Here is a 21,004-nt window from a genome sequence, read left to right on the forward strand (position 1 = left end):
AACCATATGAGCACTTGGAAGAGGTGAAGGAAGGCAAGCACATAGGTCACCCGAATACCAGAGGGGAAAAGACTGGTAAGCACGCTATGGAATGCCTGACTACATGCTAAAATTTTACTGACTTGAATATTGCTTTAAATAAGTGATGGCTGGAGTTTGGAGATTTAATTTTTAATTACACAAGTACTATGGTAGTAATGGAATTGGATCTGTATTTTCTTTGCTTCTTTGTCAACCTAAGATCTCATTTTCCTTCCATGGTGTGCTCAGACATTAACAAAACAGTCTCTCTCAGCCCCTTGAACCAAGGAAAACTGAGAAGCCTATCACTACCTTTAGAAGTGACAATGGAGTTAGAAATGTCATCATCTCTCTACCTAAATAATTATTCCAACTTCATCAAGGAGCTCCAGGACAACAAGGATCTGCATAAATCCAGGCTCAGTACTCACTGAAACAAAAGTGAAGCAGAGGCCAGCTCCCCTCTGTGCCAGCTGCTCCGTGTCGAGCCGAGGTTTTGCTAGCATCACTGACATCAGGGTTGGCAGAGCAGACTGCTCCTCTGATACCTCCTTTGCAGTGCTGCCATCTAAACCATAGAGGGGCTGTTCTACTCGCCGCTGGAAAACATTAAAGAAAACACAAATTATGAGAAAGAAAATCTGATACTGCAAAACATGCAACAGATTAAAACACAGTTACCAAATATGATAATGATTTTTTAAAGAAACACCATCTGGCCCTGGCTGGATGGCTCAGTTGGTTAGAGCGTCATCCCATGCACCAAAAGATTTCAGGTTCAATTCCCAGCCAGGCCACATACCGAGGTTGTGGGTTCAGTCCCTGATTGGGACGTCTACAGGAGGCAACCAATCAATGTCTCTTCACCCTCTTTCTCTCTCTTTCTCACCCCCCCAACCCCCTTCCTCTCTCTCTAAAAATCAGTAAACATATCCTCAGATGAGAATTAAGAAAAAAACAAACACCTTCTCTGAAAACAACCATGGAGAACATAGTAACATAATCACTGCATTATAGCCTATCTATAATCCTGAATTACTATCTTACTCAAATTCTGTAAGATTACAGTGTAACAGTTCTATATTTAGTTCTATATTTACTTAACTCTGAATTTGCAGGTTACTTTATAGAGTTCAACAAATCAACTTCATAATACCCTCAATCCTACAAAGGAAATGTTTTCTCTATCCAGCAAGTAAATAAAGATTAAGACATTTGTTTCTTACTTTATAGGTAGAACTTATTTTACTCTGAATTCTATTCCCACGATATTATACTTAGATGAAAAAAAAAGGTGAAATAAATACAAGCAAAACAAGTTCCATACTACACTATAAGAATAACATCACAATTATGTATGATTTATTTCAGAAATGTGAAGATGGTTCATTGTGAGGAAATCTACTAATGTAATTCATTACATTAATGTTAGGGGTGGGAAAAAGTCAACATTCTTCCCTTTACATGCCAAAAACAATTTGCAGATTATTGGGCAACCCTTAAGGGGAAAAAAAAACTGGAAGTATACAACTTTAATGTAAGAAATACCTTCAATATAACAAAAACTATTTTTTCAGAAATTAACATAAATATAAGTAATAGTGCTACAGTAGAGACACTTTCATTAACATTAGGAAGTAGACTGGGTTAACACATTAACAGCACAATCATTCAACATTTTCATAAAAGTTTTGGTCAATGTGATAAGGAAAAATATGAAGTATAAATACAGGAAAATAGTAAAAATTTAAAAAGTATCATTTTCGGATGATATAACTATTCACAAAGGAAACCAAACAAATCAACTGAAAAACAAACTAAGAGTCCAGTAAGATGGTTAAATATAAAATAAATATACAAAAGTCAATAGCTCCCCCATTTACTAACAATAATTGATTATAATCAGAACATGTAATGGTAGAAAAAGCAGATTCCAAATTTCAAAAAAATCTGTAAGATACTCAGAAGTACACTTAAAAAATATGCAGATTATCCCACATATAAAGAAAAACTACAGCTTCACTGACAGAGAGAAAACTAAATGGTAAAATTAAATGACCTAAATTAAATGGCAATATTATGCTCCTGTATTTAAATTTTACAGATGTCAAATTTCTCTAAAAGCCAATGCTTAGTGCTTTTTCTTTATTTTTGGTTTTCTTTTCCTTGCAAGAGTGTCATAGCGGTACAGTGATCACCTGGGTTCCCTCTTGCTCTCTTTTGGGGAATTGATTTTGTTGAACTTCACAAAAGAATTTTGAAGTTCACTTGGAAAAATAATTAAAATTAGCCATACAATTTTTAATAAAGTATCAGGGAAACTTGCCTAACTATTAAAACATATACAAAGCAACATTGTAATACTGATAAAGCAACAGTATAATACTGATATAGGAATATACTGATCAGTGTCATAAAATAGAAAATTTGGAAAGATAACCATATAATATGGATATATAATTAGTGATTAAAGCAATACATTTCATATTAGTAGGAAGTTATTAAAAGATGGTAGAATATTTACATAGGTATTTGAAAAAAGGAAAAGACTGTTTCCTTGTATCATATAAAAATTTTGTAAGAAAATATAAACAAATGCTTTTATGACTTTCTAGTGGCGAAGGACTTTTTAAACATGACATTAAAAATACAAACCATGTAGGAACATCTAAGAATAACACGAAACCAGTAAGTAAGAAAGAAAAACACAGATAAATTCAACCACTTCAGATTTTTTGACTTCTCAATGGTGAAAGTCAACATAAACAAAGTTAAAAAACAAAATTACAAACAGGAAAAAATATTTACAATAGCAACAATGATTAACAATTTTAATAAGTCATGTGCTCCTATCCATCAGAAAAAAAAAAAAAAAAGCTCTAAGAAATGAATAGGCAAAAGACCTGGATAAGCATTAAAGGAAAAATCCAAAGGCCATTAAATATATGAAAAAAATGTAAGTTAAAACAAGGTACTTTTCTCACTGGCAAAGATTACAATGATAAAATTCAGTATTAGAAGGATATGGAGAAACCGAGACTCTCAAACTGTTGATTACTGGCTAGCAATTATGTAGTGACATTTTAAAGTGAGCATATTCTTTGACTTGAAAATAATACTTTGGAAATGAATCAAAAGGAAAAACTGCATAAATATACATTATACACACACACACAGACATTCATTACAGTACTACTTACTTACAGAATATAAAATGTTTGTAGGATACTGGTTAAATAAATTAATTACTAACAAAATAAGGAAATTCACCATATAAACGCACATGTACAAATACATATATGACCACTAAACTCTTTAATAATAGTTCTTTTCAAGGGGGCTTTCTATTTTACCACTTCTGAATTATTGGACTTTCAAAGTATGTATATATCCCTTTATCAGGAAAAACTATTTAATATTTTCATTTCAGAAAATAAAAATAACCAAAATGATCCTATAAAAGGATCTATGAGTAGAGTCCACCTCCTTAAGACCAACACTCCTACCTTACCAAAGGGAATGGTTCAAATTCAGTCTCCAGAACACCTGTGATATTCATTCACAGCAATATTCTCACTACTTGAGAGAATGTATCACCAAAACTACAATATTCAATTTAATCATTCTGCTATATATTTAATAAGTATTTTCCAAGAGCTAACAGGTTTAAAACTATTTCTGAAAATAGAACAGGCTAGGATATTTGAACCAACCACCTTCCCTTAGAAAGCAGGATCAAACACTTGATAAAATAGGGATCTGCCAGTGTAAAACCTAAGGGAAATGAGAAACACAAGACAGGTAAAAGCAGCACCAAAGTCACATTTGCCCCAAGGATACCTGCAGATCCTGAATTTCCATTTCCAGGGTACCATAGTGCCAAGCAAACAGTCACAGGAAAAAGCTAACCCAGGTTCAATAGAAAATGGTTCCCACTTCAAACTGGGCTTCCAAAAAGCTAGATACTCTCAGGGATAATGTATACCAGAAGAAAAATTCCCCCTACCCTCAGGGAGCTGCAAGGAACTTGCCTTGGCAATGAGGGGGCTGGGGTCCCCTGAGAAATATTAACAGAATTCAAATCAGTATTGCCAGAGTGTTTGAAACAGAAAGCAAAATATCAAAAACAAACAAAATGCAAGCCACAGGTTCAGTATCTTAAAAATAGTATTGGATTGGTAGACTCTCTAGACACTTGGAAGAAGCAAATGAAATCCTCTTTGGAGGAATGCATCTTTATCCTAAATTGCAAAGAAATTTCACAGGACTTTTTGAGAACAGTAAGCAGAATGCTGTCCAAAAAAAAATGAAGCATAATGAAATAAGCCCCCAAACAACTAGGAAAAACAAGAAACAGATTTATAAAAACTTCAAATACCAAAATTATCAGATAGAGATTATAAAATAACTTTCTACTACATTAAAATAAAATAAAAAGACAGGCTTGCAAACATCTGTAGGGAAACACAGAGTCAGGTAAAAGATTTACAACTGTTCGTACTGAAAAAGACATGCAGGTTATGATTATTACAATAGCTTTTTTAACTCTGTGTTTCAAGTATTCACAATTGTAAACCTACTTCTGCCCCACTCTATATAATAAGAACACTTAAGAATTTAATGAGGCTGCTCTGGCTGGTGTGGCTCAGTGAATTGAGAGCCAGCCTATGAATCAGGGAGCTGCCAGGGTTGATTCCCAGTCAGGGCACATGCCTGGGTTGCAAGCCACTTCCCAGCAAGTGGCACGTGAGAGGCAACCATACATTGATATTTCTCTCCCTCTCTCCTTCCCTTCCCCTCTAAAGATAAGAAAATAAAATCTTTTAAAAATTAAAAAAAAAAGATACACACACACACTCATATATGAATTCAATGCGGCTTACAGCAAATTAGATATAACAAAACAGAGGATTTGGGAAATGAAAGGCAAGAATGTAGCATAGAGACCAAAATAAAATTAAAAAAAAAAAAAAAAAGCTAAGGGGCACAGGACAAAGTGAAATGGTTTAACATATCATTAACTGGAATTTCATAGGAAGAAAAAAAGGAGAATAGGGGAGAGACAATATTTGAAGAGACAATGGCTAATAATCATCCAGAAATGACACAAGACACCAACCCACAGATACCAGAAGCCCAATAAATCACAAGCAAAAGAAATAAAAGGATGCATCTTAATAAAACTGCAGAACACCATAGATTTCAAAAACAATCAAGGGAAAAAGAGCAGATACTTTCCAAGAGATAAGTAAATGAAAGTTGTTTTCTCAACAGTAACAGTGGGAGCCAGAAGATAATGAAATTCTCAATTGTTTAAAAAAAAATGCCAATCTAGAAATATAAACAGGGAAAAATATCTTTCAAGAATAAGAGAATAAAGGCATTTAAAAAAACAAAAACCTAGCGAGCTACCACCTAGCAGATACAGAAAAGAATACTAAAGGAGTAGTAATTCAGGCAGAAGAAAATAACCATAGATAGAAGGTATAAGATGTCATTAAAGAAGTACAAAGAAAGAGCTAAATATACAGATCAATCTGAATGAACAGTGACAGTTTAAAACTGTAATGTTTTATAGGGCTAAAAAAAAGGCAAAATAGAAACAAATACCACCACCAAGTCAGTAGGTAAACTGACCACCAGGTAAACTGAGCTAATGTTCTAAGGTCCTCATTTGTTTGAGAGGACAGTAAAGTTACTAGTAACATCAAACTTTAGCATATTAAAGACGTGGTATTCTCAGAGAAACACCAAATAGGATCTAGCTACTAGTGAAGGAGAAAAATAAGAAATAATAAAAAAAAAAATCAATCCAAATGAGAGCAAGAAAGGAAAAGGTGGATAAACATCTTAAAATGATAGATTAGGCAGGATAAAAAGAAAACATTAAAATTATGACATATTTAAATCCAATACAATGATAATTATATTAAATATAAATAGGATAAACAATGAAGTTAAAAAAGATGCTAGAATAAAGGAAAAAATTCAACTATATGGCATTTCTCAGATACACTGAAAACATAATTATGAAAAGCTGACAGTATAAATTGAATATGTAAATCATACAATGGTTTGGATATGTTAAATCTTAGATAAACTGCATTTAGAGCAAAAAGCATCACAAGACATGAAGAAAGTCACTTAATACATAAAGCAAAACTAAAACAGGAAGAAACAGACAACTGTCTAAATCATGAAAGACATGATAAATAGTACAATAATTCATAGAACAAACAGCCACAAATCAGAAGACTTAAACACTGATTAAAACATCACGATTAAGGGTTCCACTCAAGATGATGTAGAAAAAAAATAATAAAAGCACATACTTTGATACCACCCCTCCCCTCCCAGACAAACAAAAATACAAAAGCAAGACATAATTATGATTAATAAAACTGACTTAATGACAAAGTTAAACTATTTTGTTAGGGGTATACACACAGGTAGTCAAACGATAAGGAATAGCAAATGATAATCACAAAAATTAGAATAATGCTTTGTTTCTAGTGGAGAGGGAGGGAGTTATGATCAGGGATGGGCACATACAAGTTTCTAGGAAACTGAAAACATTTTACCTCTTGATCTAAGTACTGATTACATAGAGTTAACTTTATAATGATTTCCTGTAAACTTTTGTGTGTGTGAATATTTTAGGCTTTTCATGTCACGTATCCTTTCTACCATATATTCTTCTTTGTCTCTACGACTCTTTAAAAATCTAAAACTCATTCTTAGCTTGCCAGCTGTGAGCTATACTTCACCAACTGCTGCATTAAAATGCTCATGTTTTATGTACTTTTATATTTAAAAAATATATACAAAAGAATCACTTGACGTGGGAAAGCTAAAATAATTCTTTATCCATCTTCTTCCGTTTCAGGATCTTGAGCACCCAATGTGAGCCATCACTGTTTTGGGGTGTTAGAGACTGAGAATTGAACAAGGTATTATCTTGTCAAGATATTCTATGTCAAGTGAGGGAAACAGTTAAAATAATTATACCTTTATGCAAAGTAGGAAGTACTATGAGAGACGAAAACAGTAGTAAGCAAACAAAGCAAAGCCCCTGCTCTCATGGGATGAACATTCTAGTGGGAGAAGATAAGCAACAGATTAATTGTAGAGTTAAAAATGGAAACATATATATAAAGAACTTACACGACTGCACTCTAAGAAGACAAGGAATCCAATTAAAAAGTGGGCAAAGGACTTGAACAGACACTTCTCCAAGGAGGACATACAGAAAATCCAAAGACACATGAAACGATGTTCAATATCGCTAGCTATCAGAGAGATGCAAATTAAAATCACAATGAGATACCACTTCACACCAGACAGAATGGCCATCATAAACAAAGCAACAAACAACAAGCGTTGGTGAGGTTGTGGAGAAAAGGGGTCCCTAGTGCACTGTTGGTGGGACTGCAGACTGGTACAACCACTATGGAAAGCAATATGGAACTTCCTCAGAAAACTGAAAATGGATCTGCCTTTTGACCCTTTGATTCCACTGCTGGGACTCTATCCTAAGAACACTAAAACACCAATCCAAAAGAACTTGTGCATCCCAATGTTCATAGCAGCACAATTTACAATAGCTAGATGCTGGAAGCAACCAAGATGCCCATCAGTAAATGAATGGATCAAAAAACTAGGGTACATTTACACAATGGAATTCTATGCAGCAGAAAGAAAGAAGGAGCTCCTACCCTTTGCAACAGCGTGAATGGAGCTGGAAAACATTATGCTAAGCGAAACAAGCCAGGCAGTGAAAGACAAATACCATATGATCTCACCTTTAACAGGAACCTAAACAACAAAACAAAGAAACAAGCAAAATATAACCAAAGACACTGAAATAGAGGACAGGCTGACAGTGACCACAGGGGAGAGTAGAGGGAATTTCAGGGGACATTGGGAAGGGTTCACAGGAACAAACTTAAAGGACACATGGTCAAAAACTAGGGGGGGGGATAATGGGAGGGAAGTGGGGAGGGGTGGGAGGGGGGCTGGACTGGGAGTAAAAAGGAGAAAACTGTATTTGAACAATGATTAAAATAAAATTAAAAAAATGGAAACATATAGCTCATAAATTAAAATGTATTAAAACGACAATACACACCAATAACAATGAATGATCTACAGTATGGGTGAATCTTTAAAAAGTAATGCTGAAAAAACGATGCCAGACATAAGAGTATATACTATATGATTCCTTTTACACAAAGTATAAAAACAGAACAACTCATCTATTCTGTTAGAAGTCAGAATAGCAGCTATTCCAGATGGCAGAGAGAGGGCTAGTAACTGGAAGAGAGAACAAGGGGGACCCGTACAGTTTGTGAAAATTCACTAAGCTGTAGACTTATCTGTGTACTCTTCTATGCACATAAATAGGAATCAATGAAAAATTAAAATAGATTATCAAAATTTTAATATATCATTTTAATATATAACATCGATGTTTGTCATGTCCATGTCTGCCCCACACCCTCCCTCTCTCTCTTTTTCCCTTCCTCTCTCTCCAAAATCAATAAACATATCCTTGGGCGAGGGTTAAAAAGAATATATGCCAGGTGGTACAAATAACAATTAAAACAAAGCAGGATTAGCCCTGGCCAGCTAGCTCAGTTGTTTAGAGCATTGTTCAAATATGCCAAGGTTGTAGGGTTCAATCTCCAGTCATGGCACATACAAGAAAACCACCACTGAATTCATAAATAAATGAAAAAACAAAGCAGTGTTTCTTTCTGTCTCTCTTTCTCAAATCAATAATAAATAAATTAAATTAAATAAAGCAGGATTAGGGACACAATGACAAAGTCTGAGACACTGCTTACTTTAAATTTGGCCAGGGGAGACCTCCCTGATAAGGTCATCTTTGGTCAAGAACCTGATAAAGACATTGCTATCATGCTGTTCCTGGGAGAGGAAATAGCGCAAGCACAAAGGCCCTGAAGCAAAAGAGGGTTTTCCAGTGTTAAGGAACTTCAAGGATGCCTGCATGGCTGTAGTGGCATGAGGGAAAGGGAGACCAGTTGAAGATGTCAGAGCCAGGTATGCGGGGAAACAGATCTAGGCCATGTAGTCTAGAGCAATTTGGACTAGCCACTGGGCAGCTAGGCAGAGGAATACGAGGATCTGTCTTAACTTTTTCATAAACATCACTCTGGCTACTATATTGAGAATGGGTGGACATGGGCAGAAACAGGGAGACCCCTTTGGAGGCTAATGCAGAGAACCAGAAAGATAGAAAAGTGGTCAGATACTCATAAGGAAGACAAAGAATAAAAAGGACTTCCTGATAGATATGGGGTATAAGTTTATGACCTGAAAAACTAGAGGATGTAAACTGTCATTTATCAGGACAGGGTAGACTGCAAGGAAGAGTGGTGTGGTTTGTTGTTGTTGTCCTGGTAATGAAGGGGAAGCAAGAGTTCTTTTTTGGACATTTTTAGGCTGTCCGTTAGATATATAAATGGAAATGTCAAGTAGGGAGTTGAATACATAAATATGAGAGAGACCAGTGCCCAGTGAAGGCTGGTAAATCCATTCATCCCAAAAGGCAGGTATGCATACTGATGCAAATAGTTTGGTAGATTTGGTGTAGGAGCATGTGAGCGTTCTCTTCTGGTTGCTTGTATTTTCTCAGTAAAATAAAAAAGTAAAGCCATCAACTGAGATAGCTGGAGATAGAAGGGGAAAGAGTATTGTTGGAGGCCTGCAGGAAAAGAAAAAATATCATATATTCATACAAATGTCCATCCAGAAAAATGTCCATCCAGAGAAATACAGTAGAACTGGCAGGCAGCTAGGGGTACACATGAAGTTCATACCCATAAACTTAAAGTGAGATCAGTCAGCATGTGTGTTTTCCACTAACCATGCTAAGCTGCTAAAAGGCAGGCAAGAAAAAGGTGGAGAATTAGATTTAACCAGGGTTGGGTTTTTCAGGCAAGTATGATGGAAAGAGAGTGAAAAAAGGGAATTAAGGGGCATACACAAAACAGTGATTGCAACAAAGAGGCAGAGAACCTAAAGTGGGAGGAGAAAGAGCTTCTCAGTGCAATGGTTAAGAAAAGTTAAAGTTTGGTTCCTATTTCAAAACCTAGAATATACTTAAATTTGCACAATGATAATGAGGCCCAGCCACTGTTCATATAGTTGGCAGAAAGGTCTACAGAACATTGAGTATATCTCTTTTGTCTTCAGGTACTAGGCCTAAACTGAAAAATGAAAGATGTGAAATATATATTTCAGAAAGTAAAAAGCAAGAGACAACAAAATTCTACAAAATGTATCTGTCTCAAATAAATAATTCTGTGATCTCATTTAACATTTCTAAAACTCTGGTTTAAAACTTAAGAAAAATAGACTTCTAGCCAAGATGGAGGAGGTAGGTAGATACACTCTGCCTGCTTGCACAACTGAAAGAATGACAACAACAAATTTAAAAACAAAAAACAACCAGAACTGACAGAAAATCCATCTGTATGAAAGTCTGACAACCAAGGAATTAAAGAAGAAACATTCATCCAGACCAGTAGGAGGGGCAGATACATGGGCAGCTGGGGATGAGAGGACCCACAGCAAGGTGGCAGCTGGTGGGCCACATTCACATAAGGATAAATCAAGAGGAACAACTGGGGAGCGAGACAGACCATGCAACCCAGGGTTCCAGTACTGAGAAATAAAGCCTCAAAACCTCTGAGTGAAAAAACCTGTGGGGGTTGAGGTGGCAGCTGGAGAAACTCCTAGCCTCACAAGAGTTCATTGGAGAGACCCATGGAGTCCTAGAATGTACACAAATCCACCCACCTGGGAATCAGCACCAGAAGGGACCAATTTGCTTGTGGGTAGTGGGGAAGTGACTGAAAGCCACCTGAGAGCTGAGCAAGAGCCATTGTTCCCTCTCTGACCCCTTCTCCACATACAGCCTCACAACGCAGTGCCGTGCATTACCCTGCCCTGGTGAACACCTAAGGCTCCGTCCCTCACTACCTAACAGGCAAACCGAGACAAAGAATTATGGCCTGTATGAAAGAACACATCAAAGCTCCAGAAAAAGTACAACTAAGTGATGAAGAGATAGCCAACCTAACAGATGCAAAGTTCGAAACACTGGTAATCAGGATGTTCACAGAATTGGTTGAGCATGGTTGCAAAATAAAGGAAAAAGTAAAGGCTATGAAAAGAGAAATAAAGAAAAATATACAGAGAACCAACAGTGAAGGGAAGAAAACTGGGACTCAAATCAACGGTTTGGACTAAAAGGAAGAAATAAACATTCAACCAGAAAGAATGAAGAAACAAGAATTCAAAAAAACGAGGAGGCTTAGAGAACCTCTGGGCCAACTTTTAACATTCCAACATTCAGATCACAGGGGCGCAAGAAGAGGAAGGGCAAGAAATTGAAAACTTATTTGAAAACATAATAAAGGAGAACTTCTCCAATCTGGCAAAGGAAATAGACTTCCAGGAAGTCCAGGGAGCTCAGTCTCCCAAACAAGTTGGACACAAGGAGGAAAGCACCACATCATAATTACATTACCGAAGATCAAAGATAAGGAGAGAATCAGAAGATTAAAGATAAAGAGGGAACCTTAAAAGCAGCAAGAGAAAAGGAGACAGTTACCTACAAAGGAGTTCCCACAAGACTTATCAGCTGATTTCTCAAAAGAGACCTTACAGGCAAGAAAGGGCGGGAAAGAAGTATTCAAAGTCATGAAAGACAAGGACCTACACCCCAGATTACTCTATCCAGCAAAGTTTTCATTTAGAATGGAAGGGCAGCTAAAGTGCTTCCCAGATAAGGTCAAGTTAAAGGAGTTCATCATCACCAAGCCCTTATTATATGAAATGTTAAAGGGACTTATCTAAGAAAAAGAAGTTGATCAAAAATGTGAATAGTAAAATGACAACAAACTCACAACTATCAACAACCAAACCTAAAAAAGCAAAAACGAAAACCAACTAAGCAAACAACTAGAACAGGAACAGAATCACATAAATAGAGATCAGGTGGAGGGTTACTGGGGGGAGGTGGAAGAATGGGGTAAAAGCTATAGGGAATAAGAAGCATAATTGGTAGGCACAAAATAGACAGGGGGAGGGTAAGAATAATGTAGGAAATGAAGAAGCCAAAGAACTTACATGTATGACCCATGGACATGAACTAAGGAGGGGGAATGATGGTGGGAGGCAGGGTACAGGGCAGAGAGGAATACAGGGGGAAAAAAAATGGGACAACTATAACAGCATAATCAATAAAATATATTAATAAAATAAAATAAAACTTAAGAAAAATGAAGACACAGGCTCCCTAAATAGTTATCTAACAAACCTTAACCTAACCAAGCCAATCTACACACCAAACATTTCTAACATTTTAAAATATGGCAAGATGCCTTGGCCAGGTAGCTCAGTTGGTTAGAGCATTGTTCTGATACACCAAAGTTGTAGTTTCAATCTCCAGTCAGGGCACATACAAGGGTCAACTAATGAATGAATAAATAAGTAGAACAACAAATCAATGTGTCTGTTTGTCTGTCTCTCTTCACACAAATCAATTTAAAAATTAAAAATAAGTAGAATATGGCAAGAATGATAAAATAATGACAAAAATTTTCAAGTTGAATACATTTTCATAACTGCTTTAATAAGTACAATCACCCTAATGAATACATGGTTTTATGAGATCTAGAGGGGGAAGAAGTGCATTTTAAAATACTTTAATAATACAGAAAACAAAATCACTTAGGAATAAAGCAGCATTAACCAACTCTGCTGAGGCAGAGAAAAACAATTTTCCTAAGCAGAGACCTAGAATGAAAACTCCTGATCTTTGAGAGACCTCCTTGTCCCCCAAGACCTCAGTTATCAGTGGACACAGCACACTCTTTTGAATAAAGAGGTCTTTGGATGGTACCAATAAATTATCCAAAGTCACATAAACAAATTAACACACAAAATCCTACATTAACAAGCTCAGAGATTCTCAACCTTAGCATCAGTTACATTTAGACTAGATAATTCTTTGCTATGGGGACCTGCCCTATGTACTATAGGAGGTTTTCCAGCATCCCTGGCCTGTGCCCACGAGATGCCAATGGTACCATCCCCCCACCCCTAGTTATGACTAAAGATGTCTCTAACTAACATAGCCAAATGTCCCCTGTGGAGCAAAACTACCCCAGGGTTGAGAAACAATAACTGAGCTATAAAGTCTTTAAGACCTTCAGATCTCACCTATAGGGAGAAAACAAACATATATCAAATTTGTATGTGTAGAGCATTCGCTTCTCTACTGTGTCACTGATTAAGCCTTAAAAATAATTCAAATGTCAGGAGCTGACCCAATATTTTAAAAAGGGATTTACTTATAGGGACATACAAATTTGGCAAGGAAAAAAAAAACTGCTGTTTGGGTAGGAACACTTAGCTGTAGGTTTAGAGGCAATTTTTTATACTGAGAGAATAGGGTTTGCTCTTATAAAGAGTTGATTTACTGATACATAGATTTGAAGCTACATGAGTGATTCAGAGGTAGTATAATTAACTTTTCTCCTTAATGCCTCATTCCTCCTGAATGATTAACGGAAGAGAAACTTTGCTGGAGTGTTCCTGGGTTCTTGTCTCCTGTAACAGGTGTCAAATTTCTCCAGGTGAATGCTTACCGGTAAGGGATTGGATAAGGAATGTTGCGGTGAGGATCGTGCAACTGGTGGAACACTTCTGCCAGGGCTGGTTCCTGGCCCGCTTCCCCCAGCAAACTGGCCAACAGGGAAAAATGGATATGAATAATTCAAAACGGTACTATGCTTCAGATAAGGAGAGTAAAAGATTAATACACAAACAGGTATTATATATGGCCCCTTTAAGTCAATACATCTTAGTCCAGAAAGAAAACACCATGAAGTCAAATTTTGCTATCTTTTTGATGATATTTTTAAGAAGGAACTCCAGCAGAAATATACCAAGATATAAAGGAAACATGACTAGAAATGGTTTTGAAAAACATAGGAGAAGAATGTTTTCCCTTCTTGTCTCATAATACATGAAGCAGGAATACAGTGGCACAGTAGATGTTAGTGTCTTCTTTAGTAACCACTACCGATGGGTCAGTAGCTCACTATGTGCTCCACTGGACTAAGGAGAAGAGTCCAAGTTACTCAACTTCAACCTTTGTAAGACACGAAACCTAGTCTGGCCAAGAGAAAAATCACCTCATTTGTGAATTTTTATATCATCACAGACAAGATACATCATATACAAATTTAAATTTAGAAAGTGAGCGGCAGTTTCCTCTTATAAAGAGAAATAGGGCGGCATTAGACTCATGACGATGGGAAGGGGAGGAAAGCACAGTAAAGGCAAAACACTGCTTTCTAAAGCCTTAAACACAAACATTTAGGTTTTAAAAAAAAACTATAGATTTTTTTCCCCAAAATGTAACTTACCTCAAAGTAATCACTAATTTTATGTCCCCTAGGAGTGCCTTTCCCTGAAAATGAAACCAAAGTAAGTATAGTTTTTCCCACAACACACATGTAAACCATTAATCACTAAAATATAACATGTATTCAATAACTGCATACACTGTTATCAATTCAAGGGCCGGTTTTACTTTTAACAAATGAGCCAAACACCTTTATCATAGGAACAGGGGATTTCCTCCCCATGAGGAAATACTTAATAAGCAGTGAAAGACTATTTCACAGTCTGCTTCCTTTTAAGACTTCTTAATCTTTCATTATAAAAATACTTTAATGACACAAATGTAAATCTAAATAAAAGTAACCTATAATCCATACCCCCAACTAAGAGAACAAAGAATTCAAAACAAACGCATGAGAAATAAAAGGTTGCCCGGGCTGGTATGGCTCAGTGGAATGAGTGCCAGTCTGCAAACCAAAAGGTTGCTAGTTCGATTCCTAGTCAGGGCACATACCTGAGTTGAGGACCAGGTCCCTAGTTGGGAACATGTCAGAGGCAACCATTTGATGGTTCTCTCCCTCTCTTTCTCCCTCCCTTCCCCTCTCTCTAAAAATAAAATAAATCTTTAAAAAAATGAAGTAAAAAGTTTATGCTATTTTACAAAAAATCTTTACATGATCTTATCACTTTGGGAGAATTCCCTCCTACCCCAAAAGTAAAAAAATTATAGATTTAAAAAAAAAACAACAACACAGGAAAAAGTGAAAAAGACTGGCACTTCCATTTCATGGGGGTGGGCAAACCATTTATTCTTTCTTTAATTATATAAAGATATTTCGCATTAGAACTGTCATATCTATAGATTTATTCCACTGGGCACCAATGTCCTACTAAATCAATGACCTGGAAAAAGGGTAGGTGGAAAAGCCAGCCAAGAAAATTAAACCACTTCTGGTCGCCTGTTATTAACAAATCACTGGTGTAATGCAAGACATAGTTAAAGCTCCAGTGTAACCTCTTTTCTGTACAATACATTTTTGGTCCGAAGGAAAACCTGTGGCAAGAAGATCGTTAACTTACAACAGGAAAAACAAGAGTCCCCAAAGAATTGACACTGTTTTATCAAGTGTATATCAAGTGGCAAGTCTATAATAAACATCCTGATATTCCCTTAAGGTACATACATCTCCTTTGTTAGGAATCTCTGTATACAAACCAATTATCTAGTATGAGTTGGAAAATTCTATCTAAATACACAAAAATTTAGTATTTTTATTGATATGAAATTATCACTACCTTGGCTAGTTTCATATGGTTCAGCTTTTCTTTTCCGGTTTCGCTGGTCATTTTGCTTTTTCTCAGGAGTCTGTTAAATACCATATAAATCACAATTAGCATTGTGTCAAAATTTTTGTATTATGGGAATTAAAGAATATGTACAAAATATCAAATTTATAAGGAGATTTAACTGGTACAGACAAGTCCTAAATCAGTGTCATGTTCTTAGAGCAAGATCTGGAACCAAATCATCTATCAACTTTTTTGGCAAAAAGCTTAAAATATCAGAGCTTCCATTTACTTACCTATAAATCAGAGCTGCTACAAAGCCTAAGTAAGATTATAAAGCACAAAGATAGTACAAATATCTAGCATACAGGAGGCTTCCAGCAAATCCAATTCTTTTTTCAAAAAAGCAAAGATCTGAATAATCAACCAACTGGCTCTAATTTACTGGAAGTTTCTTTGAAGTGCAAAATAGGTGGTTGCAGATTTGGACCCATATCCATGCAGGTGGGTTTTTTGCCTTAAAAAATCTTCAAATTCTATTAGTCAAGTTGTCAGGCTACGGCTAAAGTATTAACAAGTATTAAAGTTCAATGGCACCTAAGCTAATTCAGCACAACTGCAAATTTCACCCTTTATTGATGACAACTAAGCAAAAATTTAAAAAAATAAATAAACCAAACAAATACAGACACACAGAGCACAAAACTCAAAGAGCACAGACCCTAAGAGCAACCCTGGAGTTATGCTTTTATCCCAAACTGAAAGTGCAGGAATATGAAAAGTCTTGTAATGCATGTGGATTCTTACCTCTACTTCTTTATCACTCAAAGACCCCACGCTGCACAAGCTCTGGTTTGAAGACTCGCTATTGAGTGGCCCCTGGAAAAACAACAAAAGGAAATAAAAGAAACTAAGATAATAGCAAAACTGAGGAAGAAACTTGTTAATTTTGATGTATAAGTTATCTGATTTAGAAGCCAAAAGGTAACTGCAACATCTCCAAACCAACTTGAAAAGAAATCAAAACAACTACAGTACCCTCATGTTAAAATTCTCTAGCTATTATTTCCATTTCCTTTACAAAAGTCTGTACTCATGTGCAGATTTTCCCTTCTAGAATACATGTAGTGGATTCATTCTTTAAGGAAAATGGCAGGAGAAATAATTCTCTGTACCTCTTGTATGTTTAAAATGAAAAAAGATGCTTTATTTATGTAGAATTCTATAGTAATTTAAATTGAGTATTTCTATGCCTAAATTTTAAAAATATTTTTGTGAATTATCTTTATTGTAACCATTATGAAGCATTTTCCCCCTTGAATAGCAATAAAACCATATACTATATTTTAACTATACACTTTACCCACCAAATATCCCTTGTTTTCAAAAAGAAATAATAAGCCCTGGCTGATGTGGTTCAGTGGATTGAGCACCAGCCTGTGAACCGAAAGGTCACCAGTTTCATTCCTAGTCAATGCACATGCCCGGGTTGCAGGCCAGCTCCCCAGTAGGGGGTGTGTAAGAGGCAACCACATACCAATGTTTCTCTCCATCTCTCTCTAAAAGTAATTAATAAAATCTTTAAAAAAAAAGGAAACAAGTGATAAATACAGGTAAGAGAACTGAAGAAACTATTCTTATTAGCAATTACTAATGATGAAATAAATTTTAACATGTATAAAACAGTGGTGTACATTGCAGTGTCTGAAATCTCAATCAAAGCAGCACAGAAATCCTTGTGGTTCCTTGGGTATGTGTCTAACCAAAAGACCTGTCCTTTTCTGAAGTACAGCATTCCAAATTATTATAAAATAGTTAGATAAAATTTAATTAGCAAGGATAAATGACATACGCTTCCTATTCTAAAACAGCTTCCTGTCTAGTAAGGATGCTAACCAAAGAAGTTTTAGGCAAACTGAATGCTATCTTTCAAAAATGTCACTATCATTTAAAAAGAAAAAAAGGCAGGAATAAAATAACTAAATTAAAGAAGGATAAAAAGGCATGACTAACTTCAATGTATGATCCTTGATATGACCCTGGATATCAAAACAAAGCAGCTATAAAGGACATTACTGGAACAAAGGCAGAAACTGAACAGGTACTAAATACTCAATCAGTTATTTTGAACCAGTATGTCACAAGAATCTTTAAAACATGCAATACCTGACTATTTTGTCAGAGGCACTAACCTCTTTTTCCTTAGATTGTCAAATAAAAAAATGGTAACAGCCCTCACTGGTGTGGTTCAGTGGGTTAGGTGTTGTCCTGCAAACTGAAAGGTTGCAGGTTCGATTCCTGGTACAGGGCACATGCCTGCACTGCAGGCCAAGCTCCCAGGTGGGAGCGTGCAAGAGGCAACCAATTGATGTTTATCTCCCTCTCTTTCTCCCTCCCTTCTACTCTCTCTAAAAATAAATAAATAAAACAAACAAAATACAACAGCCAACACACCAATAGCTGTCCAAGGTGAATAAATAAAAATTATACCTCTTTTTTTGGTCAAATCAGCAAAAAATATTATCTTTTAGTGTGCCACGAAATTTTAGTAATTAGTTTATGTATGCCATGAGATGAAAAAGGTTGGAAATTGCTGCATTAGATAAATCCTTTTTACAAACTGGCCTATAGTATCAGTTCCTCAATTGTAAATTTACCTATTTGTTACATCATTTTACTAAGGTGCTTTGTAAGTTTTGTATGCATTCATATTCAGTTTTGGGAGACTCCTCCACATTTCAGATGTTAAGGCGCAGTGTTAAATGGCTGCCTCTGCCAGTACCCCATAACATTCATCAGTTTCAAACACATTAACATATTAGTTTTCCTACCCAGGATTTCCACATAAGGTTGGAGTTTCCACTTTTTGCAGGTGGCTTTTAACAGCCACAATCCCAAGTTAAATGGCTCACTTCCTCCCTATGTCCTGCACTGGTGAGCAGTTTTACTAGTCCCAGTTCACAGACAAGTTTAACCCTTTCTAATTCCCAGCTTTACACAGTTCTAGTTCTAGCCTTTGACCTCAACTACTATCCCTAGGGGAAAATTAAACCCCAAGGCAAAAAAGCTTATGAGCCATCAAGGTTTAACTTCCATTCACCATTGGGACATCTTCATATAATCAAAGCTATCTACAGTAACTGATATTCAATTTTTCCTATTTTCTTGATACTGATGACACTCAGAAATTATAAAACTTTTATGTTAGCCAGTCACTTTACCAAATTTTTATTCTTTCTTGTTATAAATATATTTTATTGATTATGCTATTAGTTGTCCCACTTCTCCCCTTCACTCCCCTCCACCATGTACACCCTCTCCAACCCACTTCCCCCCCTTAGTTCACGTCCATGTGTCATACTTATAAGCTCTTTAGCTTCTACATTTCCCATACTACTATTCCCCTCCCCCTATCTATTTTCAACCTACAATCTATGCTACTTATTCTCTGTACCTTTTCCCCTTCTCTCCTCCTCCCACTCCCCTGTTGCTAAGCCTCCATGTGATCTCCATTTCTATGGTACTGTTCCTGTTCTAGTTGTTTGCTTAATTTCTTTTGGTTTTGCTTTAGGTGTGGTTGTTAATAATTGAGAGTTTGCTGTCCTTTTACTATACATGTTTTTTTTTTATCTTCTTTTTCTTAGATAAGTCCCTTTAACATTTCATATAATAAGGGCTTGGTGATGATGAACTCCTTTAACTTGACCTTATCTGAGAAGCACTTTATCTGCCCTTCCATTCTAAATGAGAGCTTTGCTGGATAGAGTAATCTGGGATATAGGTCCTTGTCTTTCATGACTTGGAATACTTCTTTCCAGCCCCTTCTTGCCTATAAGGTCTCTTTTGAGAAATCAGCTGACAGTCTGATGGGAACTCCTTTGTAGGTGACTGTCCCCTTATCTCTTGCTGCTTCTAGGATTCTCTCCTTCGTTTTTACCTTGGCTAATGTAATTATGATGTGCCTTGGTGTATTTCTTCTTGGGTCCAACTTCTTTGGGGCTCTCTGAGCTTCCTGGAAGTCTATTTCCTTTGCCAGAATGGCGAAGTTCTCCTTTATTATCTGTTCAAATACGTGTTCAATCTGTTGCTCTACCTCTTCCCCTTCTGGTACCCCTATAATTCGGATGTTGGAACGTTTAAAGATGTCCTTGAGGTTCCTAAGCTTCTCCTCGTTTTTTTGAATTCTTATTTCTCCATTCTTTCCTGTTTGGTTGTTTCTTTCTTCCTTCTGGTCCACTCTATTGTTTTGAGTCCCAGTTTCCTTCCCATCACTATTGGTTCCCTGTGTATCTTCCTTCATTTCTTTTATGGTAACCTGCATTTTTTCATGTAATTTGCACCCAAAATCAACCAATTCTGTGAGCTTTCTGATCACCAGTGTTTTGAACTGTGCATCTGATAGGTTAGCTATCTCTTGGTTGCTCAAAAGGATGAGTTCTGGGGCACTGATTTGTGCTTCTGTTTGAGCCATCTCTCTCTCTCTCTCTCTCGTTTTTGTTTTTGTTTTTGTTTTTGGGCCTGGTCGCTCGTTATGTTGAGGGGTGGAGCCTTAGGTGTTCACCAGGGCTGGGCACCCCAGTCACTAGATTGTGATGTTGTATGTGAGGGCGGGGGCGGGAGGGAACAATGGCGGTAGCTCCATTCTCCGTGGGACCTCAGTCCCTTCTCCTGGGATCCCTGGGTTGCACGCTCTCCCCTGCTCCACAATCGCTGCCTCACTGGGTCTGCCAGCTGCCGCTTGCATATTCAGGGTCCACCCGCTGCGATCTTGCGCACCCCAGATGCCTTACGCACCCCAGTTGCTTTATGCACCCAACTCTCTCTGCTCTCCACACAGCGACCCGTGCCTGGCTGCTCATATCCACCCCTCCTACCGGTCTGGATGAACAGGTCTACTTCAATTTCTTGGCTGTCTGATTTCCATTCAGATAAGTTCTCTGTCAGTTCTGGGTGTTATTCTGCCTCTAAATTGTTGTTGTTCCAATCTTGGTTGTGCGTGGAGGTACAGCGCGTCCACCTATGCCTCCATCTGGGCCAGAAGTGGAAATTTTTACTCTTTCTAATTACCTCTGTTTCTTCTTTTTGATTTAAGTTGTCTGGATGTAAAGTCAAAGCATTTATAAATAATAAGTTTATATCTTCCTTTCCACAATTCACATCTCTTATTTGTTTCACATTTTATTGCATTGAATAAAACATAAATTATTATTATAAAGAATTTTTTTCCTTTTTGAAGGTGCTACTAAAAATGCTG

General features: G+C 36.6%; 1 protein-coding gene across 9 annotated transcripts in view; it reads right to left on the reverse strand.

Annotated features, from left to right (window-relative positions):
• TLK2 (tousled like kinase 2) overlaps nt 1-21,004 on the reverse strand; it is a 122,257-nt gene that overhangs the window by 70,121 nt on the left and 31,132 nt on the right. For 6 of the 9 annotated variants that reach the window (XM_036033542.1, XM_028519100.2, XM_036033543.1 and 3 more), the window contains exons 3-7: nt 16,558-16,629; nt 15,760-15,829; nt 14,487-14,530; nt 13,704-13,799; nt 453-620 (exon numbers count right to left, since the gene is read on the reverse strand). In XM_036033542.1, the coding sequence (XP_035889435.1) occupies nt 453-620; nt 13,704-13,799; nt 14,487-14,530; nt 15,760-15,829; nt 16,558-16,629 (450 nt within the window). The remainder of the gene's footprint in view (nt 1-452; nt 621-13,703; nt 13,800-14,486; nt 14,531-15,759; nt 15,830-16,557; nt 16,630-21,004) is intronic. The other 3 variants (XM_036033544.1, XM_036033545.1, XM_036033540.1) reach the window with 2 other exon arrangements.

Source organism: Phyllostomus discolor, chromosome 8 (assembly GCF_004126475.2).
Source record: "Phyllostomus discolor isolate MPI-MPIP mPhyDis1 chromosome 8, mPhyDis1.pri.v3, whole genome shotgun sequence".
NCBI lineage: Eukaryota > Metazoa > Chordata > Mammalia > Chiroptera > Phyllostomidae > Phyllostomus > Phyllostomus discolor.